General features: G+C 38.9%; 1 protein-coding gene across 1 annotated transcript in view; it reads right to left on the reverse strand.

Annotated features, from left to right (window-relative positions):
* The window catches only part of LOC101565842 (FGGY carbohydrate kinase domain-containing protein-like), a 218397-nt gene that overhangs the window by 152772 nt on the left and 37707 nt on the right, over window positions 1-27918 (reverse strand). Inside the window, exons 2-3 of the mRNA XM_004642588.2 lie at window positions 21856-22070; window positions 1926-2037 (exon numbers count right to left, since the gene is read on the reverse strand). Of these exons, the coding sequence (XP_004642645.2) occupies window positions 1926-2037; window positions 21856-22056 (313 nt within the window). The 5' untranslated portion in view covers window positions 22057-22070. The remainder of the gene's footprint in view (window positions 1-1925; window positions 2038-21855; window positions 22071-27918) is intronic.

The raw sequence follows: 27918 nt of genomic DNA on the forward strand, positions 1-27918 counted from the left end.
CAATAAAAGAAGCACTGGTAGTTCCCTCAAGGCCTATCCTGTGGGGAGCAGCGGAGCCATAGCTGAACCGGAGATCAACCATACATTCAGGACTAGAGAGAGCCAGCCTCAAAAACACAGGCTCCCAGAGGCAAACCATGTAAATAAGCTGACCCCTATCTCAGTGGCATATCAGTAAAAATCTGGCCTTGCTGTTCCTCCCTCTTAACTATAGCACAGAAAGAAAGCTCTGGGAATGTTTTGCTTTCAGTGTTCTCAGAAAAACTGAGACCTTGCACTTTGGTCCCACCATGTGCTTTCTCCACTTCTTTTTTTTTTCTGTATAAATAAAGATGCAGAGCATTGTGTGTTATCACCACCTCTACATCAGAGAGGTCAGCACCTGCCCAGTCCCAGATGTCCTTTTCATATGTGTCTAGTTTTTTCTTACACTCCCAAACACCCTCTCAGGACCCTGCCAGCTAAGGAGTAGCAGCTCTACCCTAGAGTACCGAGCAGAGGCTGGTTAGATTCCACCATCCTCAGACTCCACTCTCTGAAGTTGCCTAGGTTGAGGCTGCCTTAGCTCCCCACCAGCACAATGCAAATGTGCCAGCATATTTCCACTGAGGGAAAGAACCACTCAGTTGACCTTTAGAGCCCCAACACTTAATATGACAGAGCTTAGCACATCATCATCAATCCCACTGTGTCCTAGCTATTTATCTGTTTGCATGCTTTTTCAGTATTTGTCATTTATGATAATCCATATTCCAAGCATTAGGTCTGAGGATATAAATGGAACATATTCCCTCAACTTGAAGAATCCACAGGTCAATAAATGAAACTTTCCTCAGCTTAAACTATCAAGCTCTGACTCCTCACAGCAAAGCTACTGTTCCATTATTTCAAAACTGAGACATGTAGAGATTAAGTAACTCACCCAAATTATCACAGCTGAGCATCAGAGGAGCTGAGACCTGGTACTTGAGTGATTCCAATTCCTGTATTTCCCTGTGAACCCTGCTAAACTATACCACAGTCATCAGAGAGAAAGGCACTATTTACTACAGCAGTGTCCATAGCCAAAGTTCTAAAACAGAATCCAGCCAAAAATATGTTCATAATAGCTATCTTGGCAGCTGCTGAAGGATAATGCCTAGAACCAGGCCTCCTCAGATGGAACATCTAATTTCCAGTGCATCACACATTTTCCACCACCTCCAGTGTCTTCCACTTAATATAAAGTAGGCTATCAATAGTTTATCATCATGCATGTGCTGGGTTTTTTTTTTTTCAAACTTTATTCATTTACATTACTGCCTAACATAGACTTTGGGTGTTTAATACTAGTGCTAGTACTACTGACTAAAATTTCCCCCCAAAATCTCTGATGTTGAGCCCCAGTGGCAGTTCACATTTGAAACAGCTCATTACTGAAGTCAAAAGGACTGATTATCAGAACACCAGCATAAGTGTGATTGTCTTATGATATATAGTCCTATCTGCCTTGTTCTACTTCTTTATATTGTAGTCAACTCACCCTCTCAAATGAGCAAATGGAAGCTTTGTAAACTAAACAAGTGCAAGTCCTAACACTCCCTTACCCAAAGGGAAATAACAGGACAGGCTCAGGACATACCTACCCATCTAATGACCAAAAGCCCATTTTTTCATCAGCAACTACCATAGTTCTTAGACGCTGTAGAGCAAAGCACCCTCCTTGACACATCTCCCAAAGCCACCAGAGTCTCTCATTCCAACCTTTCTGCAAGCTTTGAATGCCTGTAACATGATTTCTGGCCTCCACATTCCACTCCCTAACCTCTCAGTGGTAAGAGGTACCTGATCCTGGTTGCACCCGGCACTCTGAACTCATCACCAGATGGGTTTCCCAGCCAGTTTCTCACCTTCCATAACCAGGGAAGGGAGAGGAAAGGTCTTACCTTCACAGTTCACAGGTAAAGGGCGAAACTGCTTATCCAAGACAACCAAAGAACACGTGGCATCAAACCCAAGTCCTCGAATCCGGCTTAAATTGATCCCTTGTACAACTTTCTGTTTAAAAAACAAAACAAAACAAAAAATTATAAAACCAAGCTTTCAATAGTTTGAAGACAAGAAACAACTACAAAGAAGTAAATGACAGTATAAAATAATTATAACATATTGCATAAAAATTTAGTATGACTAAAAAAGCAAAAGTTTTATAAAATAATAACAAAGACAACCAACCTAACTGAAATTTAAGCAAAGGATATGAAATGTCACTTGACAAAACAAAACAAAATGTAAGAATATATGGAAAGATTTGTAACTAACTGTAATTAGATAAATACAAACAAAAATATGCCAATGTTGGTTTTCTTTCTTTCTTTTTTTTTTTTTTTTCTTTTTCCATCCTTTGGAGACAGCATTTCACTACATAGCTCAGGCTGGCCTTTAACTCACGTTGTATGCCAGGCTGGCCTCAAATTCACAGTAATCCTCCTGCTTCATCATCCCAAGTGCTGGGACTATGTGCATCAACATGCCCAGCTGACAATTTTATTTTTTATGTTAAAAATATTAAAGATTAACCTTATATATTATATAAACAGTATATACCATCTATAACAGTACATATAAAGATTGTATTTAAAAATATTAAAGGCTAACTATGTATACTAGAGGCAAAGAATGGATAAGAGGACTTTCAGAAAGATTATTCTTCACCGCACCTGGCTCAAAGTACAATTTTTTTCAAGGGTATTCATTTTTCCTTTTCTTTCTTTCTTTCTTTCTTTCTTTCTTTCTTTCTTTCTTTCTTTTTTTTTTTTGCGGAACCGGGGATTGAATTCAGGCCCTTGCGCTTGCCAGTGAAGCACTTATTCCACTGAGCCATCTTCCCGGACCTCAGAAAGATTATTCTAACAGTATTTAGAAAGTACAAATATTAAAAACTAACTTGATACTACTTACTAAAATTATAGACATTTATATATTTTAGTCCATCAATCCTACTTGGAGGAATCTAGATGATTAACAAATTACCACAAGTAAAGTTATATATAGAAGAATTGCATCAGTGCTATAAACATATTTAAAAACACAAAAAACTAATTTGTCAAGTAAATTATGGCACATCTATAAAAGGGAATATTATGTAGAAATTAAAAAAGAAAATAGAGTTGTGGTGGGCTATGGAAAGAAGTAAATTCTTTTCACAAAATAGAAGTATAAAACTAGGTAAAAATCATTCAAATCAGGCTGTGGAGATAATTCAGCAGTCTAAGCACCTGTGTGACAAGTGCAAGACCCTGCTCAGATCCCCAGTACCACATGCCATGCCAGCCCCAGAATTCCAGGTGTGCTAAACTGGCCACCAAAACCAGGTGTGGCAGTGCATGCCTATAATCCCAGCGTTGGGAAGGCTGAGACAAGATCACTATGACTCAAAGCTGTATAGCAAGACCCTGTACCAAGTAAATAAATAAATAAATAAATAAATGATTTTTTTAAAAAAGAAATCATTAAAATCAACAAGTTAGGGACTACAGAAACTATCAAACCATATGACAAATTGAGATTTTTTTTTTTAAGTGAAAAGCATATTTTGTAGGACTCCAGTTTTCTCTCCAGGGACCACAGGGAGATATGGTGGCAGGAATGAGGAAAAGATAGACAAGAGTACAAGAGCTGGGTCATGTGGTGGCCCCATTACCTGATTGGCAAACTACCCCTAGAACAACAGTTGGGGCATTTATTTATACCTTTACAAATTTAGTTTCACATGACACAAGGTTGCCTAGTGGCTAATAGCTGACATTGAGCAGGCAAGTGGCTTTATCAGGACTAAGATAGCTTGACTGCTTTAGGCAACAACAGCTAGTCCTGCACTCACACACTTGAGGCTTCCGGCTTCAGCAGCTCCCAACATCTCTCCCTTTTTTGTTTTGTTGTGTAAATGGTGTGTGTTCCATTGCAGCTGGAGATACTACATTTGGAGAACTCTCTAGAAGACCTTTTAATTCTTGTTGCTGGCAATTTAATTTTTTTTTTTTTTTAATTTTATGTGTGTGTGTGTGTGTGTGACCAGCTCAGCCCACCAGGGGGCAGGGCTGGCTGGCATGTGGTGCTGGGGGATAGAACCGCGGTCCCTGGGCTTTGCTAAGCTTGTTCTAAGTAGGTGCTTTAGACCACTGAGCCATCTCACCAGCCCTATACGGCAATTTATAAAGTCCAATATTTCATAACAGTAGTGAGTTATTGGTACAACTGGCAATTGTCCAAAGTTGTTAGTGATTTGAATCTTTTACAGCTAATATATTATTATGGCATTGCTTTTTATATCTCTTGGTTACACTTTTCTGCTGGATGGTTAAGACCAAGTTAAAGCAAGACCTGTATAAATAAAATTTTAACTTTTGCTATCTAACAAGTTCAGTTAAATCTCCTCAGGATTTACCTTGGAACCAAGTATACCACCTCTTATATTTTTTGTCAGTGTCAACCATCTGGATGACTCATGGCCATTATTTGACCAAGTTGCTTTCTGTGAAAGCTTAGAGATTTTTTTTTCTCTTCAGGTCACTCTCCTTAGACACACTATACATCAGTGAAAACTTTCTTCAGCAGCCCCACAATCTCCTTGATCAGAAAATCGGGAACTCAACTGCATTATAGCTTGTCCTGAGTCCTGACCTCAGAGCTACAGGGCCAAAATATTGGCTATCCTATTAGCTCATCTATCTCTCTAATTTGTGGTCTCCTAACCTCAGTTGTTAAACATCCAGAAGAGAAGCTTAATAACAACACCTTGTAATGGAGGTAGTAAACTTAACATTACTATCTGAGTATCAAACACCTTAGAACATAAAATGGAACTGTTATTTTCTAACAACTATGGACATTTGAATATTTCAATTCTTGTGGAATGTTACATATTCCACGAAATAGTTACATATTTTTAGATAGAAATTTAGAACTCAAAACCACATATAACTTGGGAACAGGACAATCCTGATGACATTTTGTAACATACTTGAATTTTCATTTTGACACAATATAATGCTTTTAACCAGTCATCTCTAATACATAAAAAGCTTTTACTTTATTTGTCATTCTTTAATAGGATATACATCACAAGTTTGTGTTAAAGGTAGAGGTCTGAATCTGAAAGAAAAGCCTTATCACAATAAGAAATCTCTATTTTACATTTTGGAAGAACTATACATCTATAATTATGAATACATGCAATCCGCCATGAGACTAGCAATAATGAATTACCACAGACGTGAAAATCTTTCTTAATTTAGTTTTGTATCAAGAGGATCTTTTATGAGAAAATCTTATTTTAATTTTTTGAAAAACTTTATCTTTTAGGGCCGGGGAGATGGCTCAGTGGAATAAGCGCTTCCCTGGCAAGCGCAAGGGCCTGAGTTCAATCCCCGGTTCTGCAAAAAAAAAAAAAAACAAAAACAAAAAACTTTATCTTTTAAGGAGTGACCAAATTATTGGGGGTGTCTTTGAAGACACAAGGGACATTATTGGGGCTCCCTGTTAATGAACAAAGGTTGTCCACCCTTCTAGTCACTAATTGGAGTTCTGTCCAACACTCAACACTCTATGGAATTTTTGTTTAATTATCCTAATTTTTTGATGACCTGCCGGTAAATCAACTTTGATATCACTTAGACCCGCTGATAACTCAGGAGAAACCATGCTTTTAAGTCTGTATCCTAACACTCAAACACAAAGAGGAACAGTTCACAGAATGACACACAAATACATAAACAAGTACACAGACCACACAAACATCACAGTGCACTGACATATGTTCTTGACCAAAATGAACTATAGTAATCCTATTAAAATTTTTAGACATTTATAATTATAAATAGACTAGTCTGATTTTGTTATCTATCAATTAGAGATAACAGAATTTGGAAGGAACTGAATCTTTTACCTAACATTAATATACTTTTTTATATTTTTATCTTAACACTTTATATTTTTATCTTATCTTAAGAAAGGAAAAGTTTATTTAGCTCACAGTTACTGGAGGTTTCAGTCAGCTGGCTGACTGCATGTGGCGAACAGCAGCCTTTCATGGCTACAGCAAAGAGCAAAAGCAAAAGCAGCAACAATGGCTACAGAGAACAAGTGTGTCTCCCTCATGTTGCATTCAGGCTATCAGCCCCAGGATAGGTGCAGTACTCACACCCTTAATCCCAGTGGATCATGAGCTAATCACAAACTCTAGAAGTCCACCCCATGACTTCATGAGGTTTTGGGGATCAACTAGATATAAACCATAACAGTCAGTTCCTTCAATAGGCCCCGGGTCAAACCTAGCCTTATGGTAGTCAACTTCTCCAGATCTGGCTTCATGCTGCAGCCTGACAGCATACTCTGGTATGCAAATAGTCACTCAGAATTCTCTAGAAAAACACAATCCTCTATGTTATATTAGCTTCTTGTTGCTTTACCTTCTTGAACTATCTTTCCATTGCTGTGCTTCCATCTGTTGAACAGTTTTTAAATTTTCATAGTATACTTTGACAAGTGAAATTATAGGTATATTTTCCCCCTTTTGTTTCTATAACTGAATTCTGACTGTACAGTGAAAAACTATATCCTATATTTTGGAAGAGGAAGACATACACAGCTTCCCTTAGCCTAATAAGCCCTATCTGTGAAAACAAACAAATTAATTTAACTTATCTGAAGGATAACAATTAAAAACACCAGAGAAATTAGCCACAAATCTGGATGGAGCTAATTAATATCACTAAAAAAAAGCCTGAAAATCATTTTGAGTTAATCTGAACAGTTTGGGGGCAAAATATATCTCTGTTGGATGACTTGATCCGAATATGAAGATGTTATCATAGCTTGTACCCCTTCGCAGACCACCACTAGGCCTGCTACCATTTAAATGGGATGTCAAAACCAAGTAACTGTTTAAACCCCACTGCTTTTAGATTATATTCCAAACCTTTATATCTGTTTGTAAAATATCAAAGCTTTTCTATACCAAATAAATTTAGGACTGTAAAATAGGCAATCAACTTACTAGGAATCAAAAGAACTTTAAGTAATCTTTTTAAATATCACTATTATCATAAATCTTAGGAATTATGATTTTAACTAAAGGCAAACTGTTTTTATTTAGGATGAAAATGGCCTTTCAAATTAAAAATCATCAGGAGAAAAATGTAAAAGTTTCTCTTTTGGTGTTAATTATAATGGAGAAAGAGAACTGCTCTATTTCCTACTTTTCTGCTAAGCTCTATTCCTGGTGCAATGGCCCTCTGTACCCCGCCAGGTCAGCAATCCAGCACCTTTTCAGCTGCCCTATGTAGAGGCCATTCACACTTGCATTTGACAAGGGCTTTAAAATGTTTTTCCTAAAAAAAAATAATAAAATAAAATGTTTTTCCCTTAATCAATTTCTATTTTTTAATTCAATATTTCCTTTTTTATTTATAATGTTAAATTTTTGTCAAAGAAAGAATGACAGTTGATCCATATGAGAGTCTGGAGTGATTTGAATAGTGTTTTGCGTAGACTGAACTGTAAACTATCTTCCCTGTATGATCAGCATCAGTGACTTTGAACAAAACCTGGAGACTTCTTTGTACTGGGGCTCTACCTCTGGTTGCCCTTTTTATTCTATCACCTGAGTGCTGGGAGAGGTACTAGTACTGGGAATGAGCTACTTCTCATACATTTCCCCTCCCCAAGAGACACAAGGCCTAAGGCTCTGTAGCCACAGTCACTGTGTGTCAGCTGTCACTCTGGATCCAACCATGGGGTGTTTTGTTTTTGCCCAGATTTTAAACATAGACGCTATTTTGAGGCAGACAAATTCACAGTGGCAGCAACACGCACAGCAAAAGCCAAGGCCATGGCATGCCATAGTCATGACCTTCCTCTTTAACCCCAGGTACACAGAACTATAGTTGATGGCATACCCACCACCACGGCTGGGCCAGGCGCATGAACATACAGGGTTGGGCTAGGACAGGAGCATTACGTTCTCCTGCACCCAGCTAGCACCCCTCCACCTGTTGGTGCCACAGCACCACCTGGAACTAATCATGTGCAATTTTTTTATTATTATCTTATACTTTGTAAAATTCATTTTAGTGAGAAAAAAAGATAAAATGGCAATGAAACAGTTTCAAAATAGGTTAGTAGGACAGTTATAATAATTAATACATTGAATATTGTCTTTGTAGTAGTTATTCAGAGAACAAGATGTAGACATGATATCTTGTCTAAATGATATTAATACAAACTTTTATTCTCAGTGAACTAAGAGAAAGTAGCTGTATATCTATCCTAACTCTTTTATGTGTATGTATTATTTTTTTCTCTTTTTTTCAAAACAAAATGGTCCTTTATTTACATTTTTCTGTGTGCAATTTTAAAAAATGTTTTTTTTTTCTTTTTCGTCTTATTAAGCAAAGCTAGAGGGTTCAAATTCTTATCTGCTGTACCTTTGCTCCGCCCTCCTTAGCCCATTTGGGACTTGATTTTAAAACAGTACTCCATGCCAAATCCCTTATGGTAGTCTTAGAAAGTAAACATACGAAACAAAACAATAAACATTTCCACATATGCCTACATACATCTAGAAACATCTGTGGTTCTTTTTTATGCCAAAGGCATTTATTTCATTTCTAAGCATTATCAAAATTCTAACACTTGCAGTACTGCTGAAAAGTTCAAATCCAAAGTCTCCTTGGAGATTTAAGGGAAACTCATAGCTGTGATCCTCTGTACAAATGAAAAGAATGTTAAATACTCTGACATACAATGGCACAAAATAAACTTTACCATTCCAAAAGGTACAAATATGGGGATAGAAAGGAACAGGACCAAAGCAAGAGCAAAATTCAGCAGGGCAAACATTAAGTCCTGTAGTTCGATGTGCTGCTGCATCGAAGGTAATCTGTGTAAGATGTGAGCCCCAGAGGTTGGGTGGTTCTACCCCTACTGTACTATGTGGCTGCAGCTTTCTCTTGGATCAGCCGCGCTTATTCTTTGCAGCTTTCTTCACATGATCTATGTTCTTGGCTGCTCCAACCTTCAGGGTTCTCCACTACATCTTTGGTTTCATACTCAGTTCATGTGTTGCCCTTTCAGGGGCACACTGCCCAGCCTCCCAGCCCTTCTTCTGAAATCTGGGTGGTAATCTTTCTGATTCCACAACTCTCACATTCTGTATGCACCTACACCCAGCAAAACATCTGTGATCCTTGGAGCTCTGTTTATTCCATTTTTAACTCAATATAACTTTTTCCAATTTGGCTTCTCTCAAACATACTTTTCTCTTTAAGCTCCTTTATCTCTCTGGCCCTAATGAACGCTTTTCTGGCCCTAATGAGCCTCCACCCCAAGTTTTACACTTAATGTTCTAGTACCAATGCACACCTGTGCTGAATACTAGTTCTATTCAATTCACTTCCCTTCCCTATTGTGTCCTCTCCAGAAGTGTTCTTGCCGCCCACTTATCTAGTACCTGGTGTCCTACTCGGTCCCAAATGTAGGGACTCATTCATGTCTTAGATAACCCAGGGAGAAACGGTGGAAGCTATGAGGAAAAGATAGACAAGAACACAAGAGCTGGGTCAGGTGGTGGCCCTATTGCCTGATTGGTAAACCACCCCCAGAACAACAGTAGGGGCATTTATTTATACCTCTGCAAAGTTAGTATCACATGACTCAAGGTTGCCTAGTGACAAATAGTTGACATTGAGCAGGCAAGATGCTTTTCTCAGGACTGAGATACCTTGACTGCTTTAGTCAGTGAGGGCCAGTCCTGCTCTTACACATTTGACCAATTTCCAGCTTCAGTGGCTCTCACAAGATTTAAAACGGTCAAAAATAAAGAAAAAGTAACTTCATCTCCCAGTGGTTTCTATGGGGAATTTCATCAATTATTTCAAGAATAAACAGTATCAACCTTATACAGTGAAGGAACAAATAATTTGCAAAAAATTTGACAGGACCAACATTATTCTAGTATCAAAGACAAAGACATTTAAATAAAGGATAACACAATCCAATATTTGTCATGAACTTAGTTGTATAAATGTTTAACAAAATATTAAACCATGAGCTGGGGAGATAGCTCAGCAGTTGAAGCACCTGCCTGGCAAGCACAAGGACCCAGGTTCAATCCCTGGTACCACATACCATGCTGGCCCCAGGCAACAAGCCGGCCACCAAAACCAGGCATGGCAGTGCACCTCTGTAATCCCAGCACTTGAGAAACTGAGACAGAAGGTTCACTACAAGTCCAAGCTGAGTAGTGAGACCTTGCACCAAATAAATAAAAGATTAAAAAAAATTTAAACCAAATATTGTAATATATAGAATTGGTAATACATACCATTATCCCAGGAATGCAAGGGAGTCTTAATATCTCCAAATCAATTAATATACTCCATATGTACTATATACCCCACACATATATAATAAAGCACAAACACCAAATGATCATCTCACAAGACGCGGTAATCACCACTCCAACAAAAGAAAAATCAGAAATCAGATCTAGAACAGAACTTATACAAACTAATACAGAATATCCACAAGGGCTGGAGAGATGGCTCAGTGGTCTAAAGCACCTACTTAGAACAAGCTTAGCAAAGCATCAGGGACCGCGGTTCAATCCCCCAGCACCACATGCCAGCCAGCCCCGCCCCCTGGTGGGCTGAGCTGGCCACACACACCTCTCTCTCTCTCTGTCTCTCTCTCTCTCTCTCTCTAATAAATAAATAAATAAATAAATAAATAAATAAATAAAATTAAAAAAAAAAGAATATCCACAAAACTGTTAGCTAATGTCATAATGTTAAAGACAAATGACTTCCCCTGATTAAAAAAAATCTTCATTTTAACTATTTCCATTCAATGTCATGTTAAAGAATCTGAGGAGTAAAACAAGATCAGAAGAATGAAATAAACCACACAGATTGAAAAATACACAGTAAATGTTCTTTGAGATGATTCATAAGCAGAAAACTCTGAAAAACTTACAAAAAAGCTATCAGAACTAATAAACAAGTTTAGTAAGATCACAGGATCCAAGAATAGTATATAATACTCTATTATATACTTACATACTAGCAACATAAAAATGAAATTAAGAAAATGTTTCTGTTCATAATAGCATCAAAATAAAATAATCGGTATGAATTTAACAAATATTCAAGTTTAAAAGAACCAATGAGAAAAAGTTATAGACTAGGATAAAGTACATGCAATATATGAAATACATGATTATACACTTGAATATAGATTATATAAGAAATTCTAATAAATACTAAGAAGACAAAACAACTCAATTATAAAATGTGCTAAGGATTTGATTAGACAGTTCCCTCAAGAAGTTATACAACAGGCCAATAAATGAAAAATGGCCTATGTAAAATGTTCACTACTAATTAAATCAAGGGAATGTAAATTTAAATCACAGTAAGATACTATGACATACCATGACCCTGTAGAACAGCAGTAATCACAAAAACTGAAAATCTTTAGAAAACACTGGGTAAAGAGGACTGTTCATTAACTGTAGGTACAAATGTACAACAGTAGTTTTCCACACTTTGGAAAAAGTTTGGCCGTTTCTTAAAAGCCTTACCACATAGCAATTTCCCTCCACAATTATCAACCTAAGTAAAACATGTCTAAATAAGGTCTTACATTTGGATATAAGCTTTATTTAAAACACAGGTTTGTCCCACAGGGGTTCATGTATTGGAAGCTCTAGTCCAAGTGTAATTACTACAGGTAGCACAACTGGGGCTGGGAGACTACTTCCCTGCCACCCAGCCAAATTTGGGCAATACCCCAGGGCTAATTCTTCTCCCAATATAAGACAAGCAAAAATGAGGGGCTGCCCAGATAGCTCAGCAGACTAAAGCACCTGCTTAGGCAGAATGCCAACGGCCAGGGTTCAATCCCCAGCCTGCCTCTGGCCCAACCCCTGGGGCGTGCTGATATGGGTGGGTGAGACTGGACATGGTAGTACATGCCTGTAATCCCAGCACTGAAAACAGGAGAACCACTACGGGTCCAATCTACATAGTGAGACCCTGTAAACCCTGTACTAAAAATACATTAAAAAGGAAAAAAAAAAGACAAGAAAAATGAAAACAATAAAGACCCAGGAAATCTCTAAGGCTCCAGGCCAAAATACACACATGATCACCTGGTTCAAACTTAGTTAAAGGTTCACAGATATCAAATGTGTCTCATGTATGTAATTTAATCAAAGTGAACTCCTGAAGGAACACACGTTGTCAAAAGCCCCTGAGATGATTTAACGCCCTGTCAATCTTATCTATAGAGACCCAAAGAAAGACACGAAACGTGGGGTATACTTCTTTTTATGGCCCAAAAGCTTGATTTGTCAGTGTACTTTTTATTTTCCTGTCACCCTGACAATGCTTTCCTGTTTGGGTCACATTTTTGCTTCTGTTGGCACGGGCTTGTTTTTCTTGTATCACGGAATATACATTATAAATGTTTTGCTCACCATACCCAAGAGCCTGGGATCTATTTGTAGATCCATACATGGTATTATAATGTCATGAGTAGTGTGATCTTTAAGAAAAAGTATCTTTCAGGACCAGAGAGAACTCAGAGGCGTAAATGCCTGCCTGGCGGTGTAAATGTTCTGAGTTTGATCCCCAGTACCAAAAGAAAAAACAAAGCAAAATAAAACAAACAAAAGTATCCTGGGGTGAGGGGCAGCACTGCCCCCCAGAATTCATGTGGTTTTGGTGGGACCTTGGTCAGTTCCTGCAAGAGAGGGCTGTTATAAAATAGCTCTCTGTGTGGTCATGATCTCCCTGTCACATACATCCCCATCACTGTGATGCCATCCACCAAGTGGCCTTCATAGAGCCAAGCAGAAGCTATTATCTGGAACATACAGAACTGTGAGTTAAGTAAATCTCTTTTCTTGATATATTTCCTACCCAGAAGTATTTTGTTACACTAATAAAAGATGGACTAAAACAAGATTGGTTCCAGGGAGACCGGTTGACCTCAAAATGTCGAAGTGGCTTTGGAACTAGGTAAAGAAGAGAGATTGAAAGAGTTTGGAGGAGCAGGCTATAATAGCCTAGAATGCTTAAAGCACAGCCTTACAGGTAATTCTTGGGAGGTTCAGAAGACAAGGGGCCTGGAGGACTTGTCTCAGAAATGCACTTCCAACTTACTCTGAAGAAAGGCTTCCCTTATCACAACGTTGCACGTTCTAGAGATCTGTGAAAAGCCAAATTTAAAAATGATGTACTTAGAGCATCTGAGAAAAAATATCTAAACAAAACATAGACAGGTCTGTATATGTGCTTTTGGCTATTTTTAGCACAATTTGGAACATAAGAAAGGCAACAGATTGGAAAGATTTGGAAAATTCATGACCTAGCTAGGAAAAGAGCAATGAAAAAGTTTTGAGGCGTGTACCTGACTACTTGCTAAAGTGATTAGCACAGGTAGTCAAGAAAACAGCAAGGAGCACCTGAGGGCCTCTCAGAAATCTTCAAACCCAAACGTCTATAAAAATTCAGAAGTATACAAAGCTAATGTTTCCAGGACCATGCCCTTGGTACTTTCCATGACCTTCATGCCCAAGGCTGCCTTGGAATTGTTTCCTGATTTTCACTTAAAAAGTACTTCATGGTGGTTGCAGCTATGGTTCTAGCAGAACCAGGACCAATACTGCTCTTCCAGTGGCAGCCTGTGTGACATCTACATGATGCTGTTTCTGTAGACATACAAAATGCAAGAGTTAGGGGATCATGGTGGTATTCAGCAAGATTTGAAAAGCAGGCTTGCGAAGCCAGGTGGAAGTTCTCCCAGTTCAGATGCTTGAAAGAATACAGTGCTACTGTAAGTTCTGAGCTCACAGTTCCACAAACATCAAGGACTGAAGTTGAGAACCAAAAGAGGAAGCAATGAGAATTTAATTGGAAACAAAAAGAGCAGCATTTGGGTCTTGAGGTAGGGGTCCCAAGTGAGTGACTACATGGTCTCTCAATCCAGAGTTACTTACAGATAAGCAGGACACAGGAACTGCTCAATTCCTTAGTGGCCACCAATCACAGATGGTTCTGTGGATTTAAAATGACCAACTGGAACTCAGGCTTTTAACCAGTCATTCAATATGCAGGGTAAAAATAAATAAATAAAAACCCTGGGATGGGGGAAGTGATTATTTTGCATTTTTAATTCTTTAGAACTCAGAAGCTTAGTTAAGAAGTGGCTACAATTCCCTTCTGTAGGGAGTGGGCTACGTCCTGTACTGCCCAAGGGAGTTCATTCTTTGTCCAAAGTTCAAAGTTATAGCTTACTCTTATTTTAACTTTTATCCATACGGCTGGTTACCCATTGTATCTCAGGCTCTTCCCTCTGAAATCTGACTTATTCATAAGCTAACAAAGAACACTGTGCTAAAGAGGCAAAGCCATATGCAAAAGGATGCATACTGTATGATTCTATTTACGTGAAATTTCTAAAAGGAGAAACTATGAAGACACAAAGCAGATAGTTACCTATGACTAGAGCTAGGATAAAAAGCAAATAAGAGGGGCTGGTGAGATGGCTCAGTGGTCTAAAGCACCTATTTAGAATCAAGCTTAGCAAAGCACAGGGACCACGGTTCAATCCCCCAGCACCACATGCCAGCCAGCCCTGCCCCCTGGTGGGCTGAGCTGGCCACACACACACACACACACACACACACACACACACACAAATAAATTTTTTTTTTAAATGGAAAAAAAAAGTAAATAAGAACAAGGAAACTTTTCTAGAACAGTAATGTGTTTTTATTTGGACTATGCTGACTGTACAACACATGTAAATTTATTAGAATTATATGTTTTCAAAGTAAATTTATATTTTATGCATGTAAATGATAACTCAAGCTGTAAAAAAATTTAAAAAATCAAACTGAACTGTAGAAGATGAAATGGACAGATAGCCACAATACATTAATGAAGTAAAAACATGCAACAAACTGCTAAGGGTGGTTGCTTCTGAAAACAGGTTGGGAGGCACATGGCTTTGCCTCTTTATCACAATGTTGTTTTTATATGTGTGACAATGGGGATTGAACCCAGGGCCTTTGAACTGAGCTACATTTCCAGGCTTTTCTTTATTTTCATATAGGGTCTCACTGAGTTGCTAAGTTATCCTGACTGGTCTTAAACTTGTGATCCTCCTGTCTCTGCCTCCCTTTTTTACTTCTTTGTATAATTTTTAAGTTACATAATAAAGACCGACTGATTAACTCTAGTTTTTATTTTTGTTTCTATGGTTTCCTTTTTTAAAAGAAAGTATGAGTGACCACAGTCTTTAACATTTCCCATTAACCTGAAATATGATGGAAATGTGTTAAATTCCACAAAAGTCAACCTCAAGGTGATCAATCCTGTTAGTGAAATTCATGTTAAAACACATACTGTACCTCTTTTTCCTATTTGGGGATATTAGGCTTAGTAATTTAAATCTACTTAGTAAATGAAGATTCCATTCCTTACTATTTAATGTTCCTAAAATAAGAATTATACACAATTAGAGATTTCCAACAAATAAAAGTTTAATTTTTTTCAATAATATTAAAATGGTAGCAGATATTGAGCATCTACTATGCACTATGATTTCCATAATTCATTGTATTTAGTCCTTACAAAGTCACTATAAGAAATATTAAATATTTATATTTAATTTAAAAATTTGGATAATCAGGGAAGGGTAAACAAGCAGGCACAGAAAGTTAAGAAACTTGTTTGTGTCACACAGCTTGTAGAAGACAGGGCTGAATTCAGACACAGAGTCCATATTTCTGTTCTTCCATACCACTCATCCGTTGTCCAGGAACTTCCTGTTGCCCCAGAGGTACACAGATGGAGAGGGCCTGTGAACTAAGGGCCACATTACCTACTGCTTTCAATACCTGTGCTCACAGCACCAAATCAATGCCCTGACGACACAGCCTCATGACCAGGAGCCACAGTGCTCTCAGATCAAATCCCAACCTGGTGTTGTGGCTGAAGGCAGGGTACCCAATTCCTGTCATGCAATCGCTCTCTTGCCTTACCAGATCACATGTCCACAGCACTCACAAACATAGCTTCTGGCCTGGAATATCCTTCCTTCACTGCACAGTGGTCAGGATCACTGGTTTTGGGAACAGACTGCTTCTGTGTTTGAATGCTGGCCCTACCATTTACTAATTATAGGACTTTGGGAAGTCAGTCTCTTTGATTGTACAAAGCTATTATTACTCATACCTATACCTCCCAACAATGTTAGGAGAATTTAGTAAAATAAGGTGCACTTAGCTCAAAATCTGACTTTCAGACACAACAAAAAGCAAGTATTATTAGAGCAAATAAGTTGTTTCAGAGAAACTTCAAATACACTTGACAACGATCAGTCAATGAACAAGCCCTAAGCCTCATTTGCTGTGCAGTCCTACTGGCCTCTGTGTCCAGACAGTGCACACCTGACACGGTAGACCCCATTCTGTACAGGCCTACAATGAGAAAAATAAGGCTAAGGTGAGAAAATGTAGATGACTCAGTGAAACTCTATATTCTCGGCATTTCTGGAGTACAAATGGACATAGGTTGTAGTGTCCAAAGAGCCATTCTTGTCCCAGCTCCACCAATAATCTCACTGCCTCCCTGAGCTTCGGTTTCACCCCCTAGATGAAAACCACAGAATAAAGGGGTTTGAAGATCTTGTGGGACAGGTTTACCTTTGCAGGGAATGTAAAGGGTAGGAAACCCTCCTGAAGTCTTATTAATGGGTTGGTGGAACACTTTATGTCCAAAGCACAGCATGTTCCATGTCATGTAAGCACATATAAAGAGAACAACAATATTAAATTTATATAGACTCAAATCTTTCTGAGTATTAACAATGACTGTAATCTTCCATTAGCACCAAGAAAATGTTTCCTTCAATCTAGGTTAAGGGCCAGACAAATAGCTCAGCAGATTAAAGCCTGCCATGCCAGCCCCACCCCCAGGGTACACTGAGACAGCAACTGAGATGGGGCATGGTGGCGCACGCATGTAATCACAGCTCTTGGGAGGCTGTAAACAGGCGAATCACTATGAGTCTGATCTAGAAGTGAGACCCTGAGCACCCTGTAGACCCTTCCCTAAAAACACACACACAAAAAAACACTGTAGGTTATAAGTGTTGTCTAAAGACTCTCAGATTTCTATATTCAAATCATGGTTTCTCAATCACAAAGGTAAAGTGCCTCCACTTCTTTATAAAGCAGGAACTAAAAGAATAATGATGACAACCATTTAAATCTGACTTGGCTAGCTAGGTATACACTGTTAGTTCCCCAGCCTTACAAGGAAATGCCTTACAATCATGCCCAACGGCCTGACCTGGTGGCCTGAGGATTCTTATATTGCTCATAACAGAAGAAGAAAGTAAACTCACTCCAATAAGGTTACATCAAGAGGCCTTCCTTGGCAAGAGAGAAAGCATACGCTCTTCAACAGAACTTCCAGAGAAGAGAATTTTGTAACCTCATTTGGAAACCTGGTCCATGTCTAACAACTGTCAACTTGTAGCTCTTGGGCTGCCAACAAATATTTGGGGAAGGGATTGTGCATCTCTTTGTCCTTCCTTTGGGAATGGGTTCAATCCTATATATGTTTTAAACCAGCAAGCTCAGCATAGCCGGTGCAGAGATACAATTTCTCAGAAACCTTCTAGACTGAGAACTCTAGAGTCACAGGCAAACCTGGCTTAGCTTTATTCTGAGCAAGGGTCAAAACCTGGGGCTCCATGCACAGTGTCCAGCTGGCAGCACAATTCTGTATGGTTGGTACTGTATTCATTTAAGTACTGAATTAAGTGCCTCTATCAGCTTTGAGAGCTTGTGTAGAGCTACACAATCCCTATTTCCCTTAGATTCTATTACTCCCTAGTGCCTAAGTAAGTCAATCCCTCCTTTAGTAGGTCTTAAGAAACAAGGAAACACCTTTAGAGTCAAGCTGTGCTCTCCTCTGCATATTTGGAAAATAATGTGAAGTAAACCATTTTTTAAAAAACTTGTTTTGGAGCTTATGTTTTAGTAAGGTCAGACAACAGCAATAAATCAAATAAGTTTTATAGTTTAAATATAATGTACCATAACAGAAAGTGATTGATCTAGGGGATAGGGTATGCCAGAAGGGGAAGGTATTTTCTAAGAAGGCCAGATTTGAAGCAACATTGGAAATGAGATAACCTTGTGGGGTTCTGAGGAACAGTGATCTTGGCAGGATAACAGTACTGCAAAAGTGCAGAAGCACGAGCAGCAAGAAAACTAAGGGACTTGTGTGGCACATATGTTACTTGGAAGGCCCATAGAGGCAGTCTATTTTCTAAAACCAACTCAGTGTCTGGCAAAATAAATAAATCCAGTTTGAGACTGTCACTTCTCTAACTTTCTAGATTAGGTGTGCTGTTGTTGCCTGATAAGGCAAGAAACTGTGGGCAAATTTATGTCAGTGACCCCAATGTTCTTCCAAGAACTAGAGTTCTAAAGTTGGCTATATTTGCTTCTTCTCCACTGTCACCAAGTTCCATTATACCTTCCTTTCCAATACCTCTAGTTCTCATCCTTTCCATTTATTCCACTCCCAGTATTCTAATTCAGGCATGAAGAATGTTCAGTCAGAAGAAAAAAAACTTGTGTCAAATTTTCATGTTTTAGACATGACAGATGGAGGATATGATCAAAACAAAGAGACTGGAGAGAAGCATTATGAGACAATTCAGGACAACAGATCAGAACCAGACTGTGCAAAGCCATGAAAGCCATGTTATGGACTTTGAATTTTACGAAGACAGTACCGTGATACTATGGAAGGACTACAGCAAAACAGAGACAAGTTCAGTTTAGCATTCAAGAAAAAAAAAAAAGCACTCCAGCCACAAGAAGTAGAATAAAACAAAGATGGAAAGAACAAATACAAAGCCACCAATGGGCTCTTAATCTAGGTAAAAGATAAACATATGTGGTGTTTGGGATGGAGAAAATACATATATTTGACTCATCTGGCTCCAAACTTACCACATACAATCTGGGTTCCCCTGGAGAAGTCACTTAACTGGCTTTCAATGTTTCTTCCCACCTATAAAATAGAACTAACAATCCCCTTCCTACTTACCTTTAAGAGATGAACAAATGGATATGAGGATTTTTTTTTTTTTTTTTTTTTCGGAACCGGGGATTGAACTCAGACCCTTGCAAGCGCTTATTCTACTAAGCCATCTCCCCAGCCCCTTATTAGGATGTTTTGCACTTAACTTTTTTATTTATTTATTTATTTATTTATGATACCAGGCACTGAACTTGGGACCTTGTGCTTGCCAGGCAGGCGCTTATGATACTGAGCTATGGCTCTGGCCCCCGAATCTTAACTTTTTCCAACATGGGAGGAGTAGTACAAGCAAGTGCATGATTAACACTGGACTTCCATTAAAAAGGAAAAGATAAGTTGGAAAATCAATTAGCTCATAAACATTTGTTCAATGTTATTCTTTTACATAGTGTGCAAACATTAGTTGAGTATCTACTATGGGCTATGCTTCTCGTCAAGTACTGGGACCTTCACATTTTCTGAGATGAAATTCAGGCTTCAGGTTATACTAAACAATTTCCAGACACAGGTCATGTGTGAAGAGAGGACCTAGGAGGTGCACAGGGGACAGTACCGGCTCGAGCAGCCGTCCAGCCCTTCCTTGTATTAGTCCAAATTACTGTGCCTTGCAAAGTGCTTTTGGTTTTTCTTTTTCCATCTTTAAAATAAAGAGAATGAAAAGTACCTCCAGTGATTGCTATAAGGGTGAAATGAAGTCTTGGGAATTCAGCATAATATCTGGCACATGATCATTTCTTAAGAAACGTTAGCTGTCATCACTGACATCATCATATTATCACCACTGTTATTAACTCAACTAAGGATAAAAGCAACTCCGAAAATGTAAAGACCGTAGGGAAAAGGAAGTACACAACTGCTCTCAAATTCCTGGATTTCATGAGAGACAAAACAACCCACAAGATGCATTATACCACCCTTCCCCTAGACTAGAGTTTATCAAAGTCTTTCATAGACAGAACCCTAACTATAGGGGATAAGAGACTATCCTCTAGAGGTACCTCTCCATGAGTCCAGCTTTTCAATATTTAATTGTCAGAAATTCATTCTATCATCTATTAATTTTTGTTATCATCCACCATTACCGTAAGAAACACAGTGGTACTTTTCCTCAAGAGACCACTGTGATGTTTTATACGCATTAACTCTTCACAGTAACTCTATGAAAGTAGGTATACAAGGAAACATGAAGTAACTTGTCCAAGATCACCAGCTAAAAACTGTTGGACCTAGTGTGCCACTGTAAGTACTCTGGCTCCAGAATACATGATCTATGGTGTGCCACCTCTCTGAGGTAAAACCTTACACCAAGCAGTGACATCCCAGCAGATGGGTCACGCTTTCATGAGGCTTCTGGCACACGGCCACATCCCCACAGTCCATGTGAGGGGAATGGCCTGAGACCCCAGAACCTGTTTCAAGTTGCTACAGAAAGACACTTTCTCAAAGGACAAATGCCCACCGCCTTCATGTGGCTAACTGGGCGCAAGCCAATGACAAGTTGTCTGCTGCTGGGAGATGATTAAAAATCTACCATTAAACTAAACTGGACTTAGAGAAGACCTTTTCTTAAGTAGTTTCTCAGCAGGGAATTTTATTTTCTTCTTGATGATCTTCTTAATGGCAAGAATGGCTAGATGTTAGAAGAAGAAAGGAGAACCAAGGGCAAAGAGCTGAATATTTTCAGTGAGGTGGGAGGGACAGAGTGGGGAGAGAAGAGGAAAATTAAACAAGCAGCAATGAAGATGCATCAGTCTTTTATTCCTATATAATGATGCAGTCTGCCCACCCCTACCTCTCTCTGCCTTCTTCTCCAGGGGAACTAACAGTAACCCAGAGCTCATGAAAGTTTAAACAGACTGATCAATATGGACAGAATGGTAAATTGTTCATCTGCAAATTACCAAGCATGTTATGAATATTTAAGTAACTGAACTAAGAACAGAGAAAAGAAGAAGTCTAGGACTTCATTTTTTTTTCTTTCAAAGAAAAAAAAGGAAGGAAGGAAGCCTATTGTTTCAGAAGGAAGGAACGAAAGAAGGAAGGAAGGAAGGAAGAAAGGAAGGAAGGAAGGAAGGAAGGAAGGAAGGAAGGAAGGAAGGAAGGAAAAAGAAAAGAGAGAAAGTTACCTATTGTTTCTGATCACCAAAAAATGAAGTCAAACTTTATTTGAAAATGAAAGTTTAAATATAAACAAATATTATCCAGCACCCCTACCTTTCCCAAGCCAGCAAGCTGCATCTGATTCAAGGCCACTCAAGATGAACACCTGCCTAGCACACACTGGGCATATCCCCGAATAGGAATAAAGAGACGTAGTAACAGTATTTCCTTTAGGCTGCTATGAGGACCAACTACACAGCACATGTTAACATGTTTTACAGTTAACAGCACAGTAGATGTGAGCTAGGATGATCAGCATCCTCCTCCACATGTCAAGCTCCTGCATCCTGCATCCTATCTTCCCTAAGTCCCCTCAATGCTTCAGCAGTATTTACTTGGCTCACAGCACCTATCAATGACATCCTTCTGCAGCTGTTTGTCAACCTCCACGACTACATGAGCTACTGAAAGGCAAGGTCTCTCTGACACTTGACTTCGCATCTCAAGTTACCCCACACAGTCCATTGTTCCAGGCAGAGAGACCCAAATATCCAGCATGTGGGAATGTGAGCATGGCCCATACCTTTGTGACAACACAGCAAGCGGCCCAGATATCCTCAGATGACTGCTCATGGTGGTTGAACTGAGGCTCCCATTTGGTAATTGGCTGGTCTGCAAAAGCCAAGAGCACCCCGCTCTGGTCCACCAGAGCTGCACGGACACTGCCTGTTCCAACATCCACGCCCACATAGTAGCTGCCTGGCTCCTGCTTGGCACAAGACATGACAGTCCCTCCACCTGTGTTAAACAAGGGTAAAAATCATGAAAAGACCAGAGGATCTGCAAAGATAGTCATAAAACATCTCAGAAATAGAAATAAGAGAAAGTGAAGTTACCCAACCATGGACCACTTGTCATTGATTTATCCAATAAAAGTTCTTTCGTGCACTGAACAGGTGGTTGGTGAACAAAACAGACACGGCATCAGACCCCGGACTTCGTTCTTTGAAGGGAGGCAACTCAAGTGTTTATTTTTACTCCTTTTTTTTTTTTGGCAGAACTGGGGATTAGAACTAGGGCCCTTGCACTTGGCAGGAAAGCACTTATTCCACTGAACCATCTCCTCGGCCCCACAAGTGTTTATTTTTATAACTAACTAAGCTGTAATGAGTTTGATAAGAGCAAACAAAGGGTGGTAAGACATCATAGAATCTGGAAGCCAAGAGATGTATTTTTTTCTCACTACACTCAAATCAAGAGGACAACAGTCATAATAAGAAAATGGAATCTCATCTTTCCTGTCACTAACTCAGTCAATAAATTACCTACTCTGTACTCATTTTGTGCCAGCAGTGTACAAGAGCACACATATCCTCTACTCCCCATGTGAGTCTAGAAGATGAGTGTCTTAAAATTTTTATTATACAAGTGATCAAAGTAAGACGGCAAGAAGTACCTTTGTGTTTCATGCTAGGTTTGCACTTATAAACAGTAAATACACATTATTATATGAACACACATTATGCTGATGAGAAAACAGATCCGAGAAATGAAAGAACAACATTTGGAGGCTCTTTCAGCACTTAGCTGTGCAATCCCATGACCTCTTAGGTTCTTTCTTTTCTTTTTAAAACTTGCAGGGGGTAAGTTTAGGAAAGGAAATATATTGCAGCAATGTCATGAAGTCACTAGGACTGGGAAGGAGACCCAGAGGACACATGATCAGGAATTTGTCAAACAATCTGTTTTCCTTTCAGACTCTTGGTAACTTACAAGGAAATCTGACCAGAGAACATTCAGGAATTCTTTGGCTCTTGTGGCTGCTCTAATTCTCTTTAGTCAGGATTAATCCACCTTACTCAGAAATCTAAGAGGCTGCCATTCTCCAGACTGCCCTTTTCAGAGAAAAAACAGACCCATGAAACAACTACACCAGTGCATATGATATAACTCCCCAGGTGAGCTCGGAGAGTCCAATTCAACCAGAACAACTTCTGCATCCCTCAACTTCAGTCATTTGGGGATTCTAAAATTAAAATCAGCAACAGATGTTCAGTTACTGCTTCCTAGATAGTTATCCCAATTAAAATGAAAATCTTCAAAGCTGTGATGTGGTGGCATACGCCTATAATTCCAGTACTCTGGAGGCTGCATCAGAATACCTCATGTTTAAGGCCAACATAGTGAGTTCAAGGCCAGCCTGAACTGCATAGCAAGACTATACCTCAAAAAACTAAAATAATTTTTAAAACAAAGGTAGGAAGAAAGAAAAAGAAACAAAGATTCAAAGTAATTGCTTCTGAATTAATCACAATAATTTCACAACTGTGTTTTTTGCCCCTTTGGCTCCACAGATCCCTGTCGGCACAAGAGGGGAAAAAAATGGTATAATGTCAACATTTACTTCTTCTACCTGGGCTGAGAGATAATCTATCAGCCCCAGCCCTTGAAAATCACTGTCTTTGGCCCTTGAGAAGATCCACATGACCATGTGCATCGCACATTTCTTTAATCCCAGAGATCCTTTTTCCACACCCATACTTAATGATAATTTAAATAAAACAGATAAAAATAGTGCAGCTTAGTTTAAAACAAACATTACCACTGTCTACCCTCCTCCACCTTCTGCCTGCAGACCCTCTGGTGAACACTTCTCAAAACAACAAAACACCACCGGCTTTGGGTATGACCAGACCCGAAGCCCTAAGCAAACCATATCACCTCCCCCAGGAGCTCCTGCTCAGCAGTCTGACGGTCCTGCTCTTATGGCATGAGGTCTAGAGAGCTGCACAGTTCCCACAGTGCACAGGAGCTGGCTCTGAGCAAGTTTCTTGTTCTCCTCTACCCCAACTCTTTCTTCTCCTCACAGTCTGGTTGACTATGGACTTACTCTGAAAGAACCAGCCAGCCACCATCACTTTGGGGGAAGATATCCCTTCCTTTTTCTGTTCTTTGCAAAAAAAAAAAAAGTACTGTGTCCCTACTTTCATTTAAAGCCTTCAAGGGCCAGACAAATTGTTCAGCAGATTAAAGTGCCTGCAAGCAGTCGCAAGGGCCTGTAGTTACGGCCCCATGCCCAAATGCGCTGAGACAGCAATTGAGACTAGGCAAGATGGCGCACTCCCATAATCCCAGCTCTTGGGAAGTTATGAACAGGCAGATTACTATGAGCCTCATCTAGTAGTGAGACCCTAAACACCCTGTAGACCCTTCCATAAAAATATAAAACAAAATGGAAAATAAATAAAGCTTTCAACTGTGGCCACACCAAAGACCAAGCCAATGTCTTCACCCCAGGCAACTTAGCACCCATAACACCTGTGACCTGGACAAGCCACCTACCAACTCCAAGGTTACTCTGTGTCTTTGCTTCCCCTCAGGAAGATATATCAGAGGCACTGACAACCAAGCAACTAGCCAGGACAAATCCCAAGAAAAGGAGGTAACCCAGGAGGATCTGCAGTACCAGACAGAACTGGCAAACAGGGCCAGCAACACTAACCCAAGAAAATGCTCACCCACAAAAAGTCCACACCTATTAGAAACTACAAAAAACAGCTTGGGGCTAGGTATGGTTGTGCATACCTATAATACCAGCACTTTGGTGGCTGAGTTATTGTCTCGAATTTAAGGCCAGCATGAACTACATAGTAAATTCAAAGCCATCCTGAACTACATAGTAAGACCTTGTCTCAAAAAACAAAAAAAAAAAAAATTTAAAAATTGTGCAGTATGAGGTTTTACACCAAAAGTATCTCCTTCATGGCATAGAAGGGTAAGAGAAAAAATCCAGGCCAGTGCCTAAAACATTAGAGAGCTCTCTCAGGCTTTCACAGAGAGCACATTGGCCAAGCATTGGCCATGACTCATCCACATGGCTGCACTGATAAAGGTTCTACAATCTGAGGTACAGGATCTCAGGACAAATCCTGAGGGCATTTCACTGACCTTCTCAGACCAAAAAGCTACAACTCTTGTTGCATAGGTCCTGCTTTACCTTCGTCTTAACCATCCAGCAGAAAAGTATGAAGACGAAATTATAAGAAATAAAGCCATGCTGTTAAGTTGAGCTGTGGGGGACTCAGGTCAATAATTTCTGACATTGCCAGTTAAACAGAAGACCCAATGCTATTATGGGCTACTGGACTCTTTTAGAATATTTTGCTGAGTTTACACACCTATAATATTCAATAACGGAACTTAGAAAAAATGGGGTATACAGATGAATGTCCATTTTGTATCTGTGTATTCAAAGTGGTTGGGATAGATATATAGTTACATTCTGTTAATGAATAGAATGATTTGTTCTAATGGTGTTTGTAAATAGGATCACAAGTCCGCATCTTGTACAGCAATTAACCACTAAGAAGAATATATGCAGTGTATTATTTGTTGAAAAAAAAAACATTAGAGAGGGCTAAATCAGGACCCATTCTCAGAAAGTTTGAAGACCGAGGAAGGAAAGAAGGAAGAAAGGAGAAGGGGGGAAGAAAAAAAGGAGAGAAGGGAAGGAGGGAGGGAGGGAAAACATGAGAAAAGGAGGATAAAATGAAAAGAGAGCATTGTGAACCTAGAAATAAAGAAGGTTTGAAAGGAGGGGATGAGGATGGGAAGGAAAAAATAGGAATCAAGACAAGTCATGTACAGGCCATGTTGAATCCTGCCCCCTACCACCACACACACATACACACTATCATGGCAGCCAGCTAAGTCTCAGACAATTTTGGGGACCTCAGTGAGCCACCACCTCCCCATCCCAGGAGCAGGCCCGAGAGCTGGTGAACTTTGAGAGCTTTGAAACTGTCAAAACAAGAGAGTACAAGGCAATCTCAGCCTTTCAATCCACCCAGAATAAGTCCAGGTGACAAGGACAGAGAAGAATTTGGAAGTCACATACCTGAAATTTCTGAAATGACAGCAACTGAAGTAAAGAAACAACTCCACCAGACTATAGAAGAAATCAGATCACAAATATTCTCTCAGGTAAAAAAATAACAGAGGATATAAGTGCCTGTTTAAACAAAGCAGTCAGGCTCAAGATGCTCTGGTTCTAACCCAGCTTCTCATAGAAAACCAGAAATGCCCTCAAGGCATCTTCAGGCTGCAAAAAAAAAAAAAAAAAAAAAAATCCTTCTACCAAAAATAACAGAGGAGCATAGAAAATTGATGAAAACATTGAATGAACAATACATTATAGAATTAAAATGCATAAAACATATTCAAAAACATATCCAGGAAATTAATAATTACAATACAAGATGGCAAACTGCTTGAACAAAACTAAGGATAAACTTTCAGACCTTCAAGGCAGCACTGCAGCTAGTGATTGAAAAAGGAAAGATCTGGGCTGGGGAGATGGCTTAGTAGAATAAGTGCTTTCCTGGCAAGCACAAGGGTCTGAGTTCAATCCCTGGTTCCACCAAAAAAAAAGGAAAGATCTGTTAAAAATCAGAAGGAACCAGTAAATAACAATTCAACAGATGAAAGATAATATAATATAATATAATATAATGTAATATAATGTAATATATAATATGAAATATGTATTATATATCATACATTGTATATCATATAATGTAATATATTACATTTAATGTATATATAACGTGCAATATAATATGTAATGTATATTATATAACATGTAATATATTGTATCAACGAAACAGCAGGAGTCAACACAAATGCCATAAAAAGACTATAGAAGTAGTAGCAAAAAATTTCCCAAGCATAGGAAAAGAATCTGACATACAAGTAAGTGAGGCATATAGAACTCAAATTAGTCATAGTCAAAATAAATCTATACCTGGACACTTAGTAATCAAGAAACAGAAATTCAGCAAAAGAACAGAACATTAAAAGCTGTTAGAGAAAAACAGATCACCAGTAATGGAAAGCTTGCTAGAATCATGGCAGATTTCTCAACACAAACTCTCAAGTCAAGAAGAGCTTGCAGTGAAGTATTCCAGGTCTTGAAAGAAAACAACTTCCAACCAAGACTAGTGTACCCTGCAAAACAATCTATCAAAATTAATGAAGTTTATAATAAATTAATTTGCAATTATTAGTTAGTAATTGTCTAATTAAAATTAATTTCCTGAATTCTAAGTGAAAAATATTTGTAAGCCACAAAAATGATAAAAAGTAGGCTATTATTAGCATTAACATCTTTGTAAAAAAGGTTCTTTGTTATACTTTGTTTTGCTTTTTAATTCACCCTACTGTCTTTTAATTGTTTGTTGTGGTATTCCATGTTACGTAAATAAAATATTTCATAAAAATAAAAAAATTAATGAAGAAATAAGACAATTCCATGACAAAAAAACAATTGAAGAAATTCATGACCACCAAAACAACACTACAAGGAGTACAAATGTATATGCTAGAAAGAGATAAAAAATGACCACCACTTCAAAAACAAAAGAAAGGAACCACCAAGCACAGCAAGCAGTTAAACAGAGGGGCAAGTAGGGAATCTATAGCAGAAAAATAACCAGACAAAGATAAGCCAATACATGTAAGTAACAACTGTTAATGGATTTTTTTTGTTGTTGTTGTTGCTCAAATGCCTTCAGGGCACTTTTGGCCAGCGGGAGAGGTGTGAGGTTCGAACTCCAGCAACCTGAGGCTGACAGCTTTGTGGAAGCAG

The sequence above is a fragment of the Octodon degus genome, unplaced genomic scaffold (genome assembly GCF_000260255.1).
Source record: "Octodon degus isolate 3935 unplaced genomic scaffold, OctDeg1.0 scaffold00156, whole genome shotgun sequence".
Taxonomy (NCBI): domain Eukaryota; kingdom Metazoa; phylum Chordata; class Mammalia; order Rodentia; family Octodontidae; genus Octodon; species Octodon degus.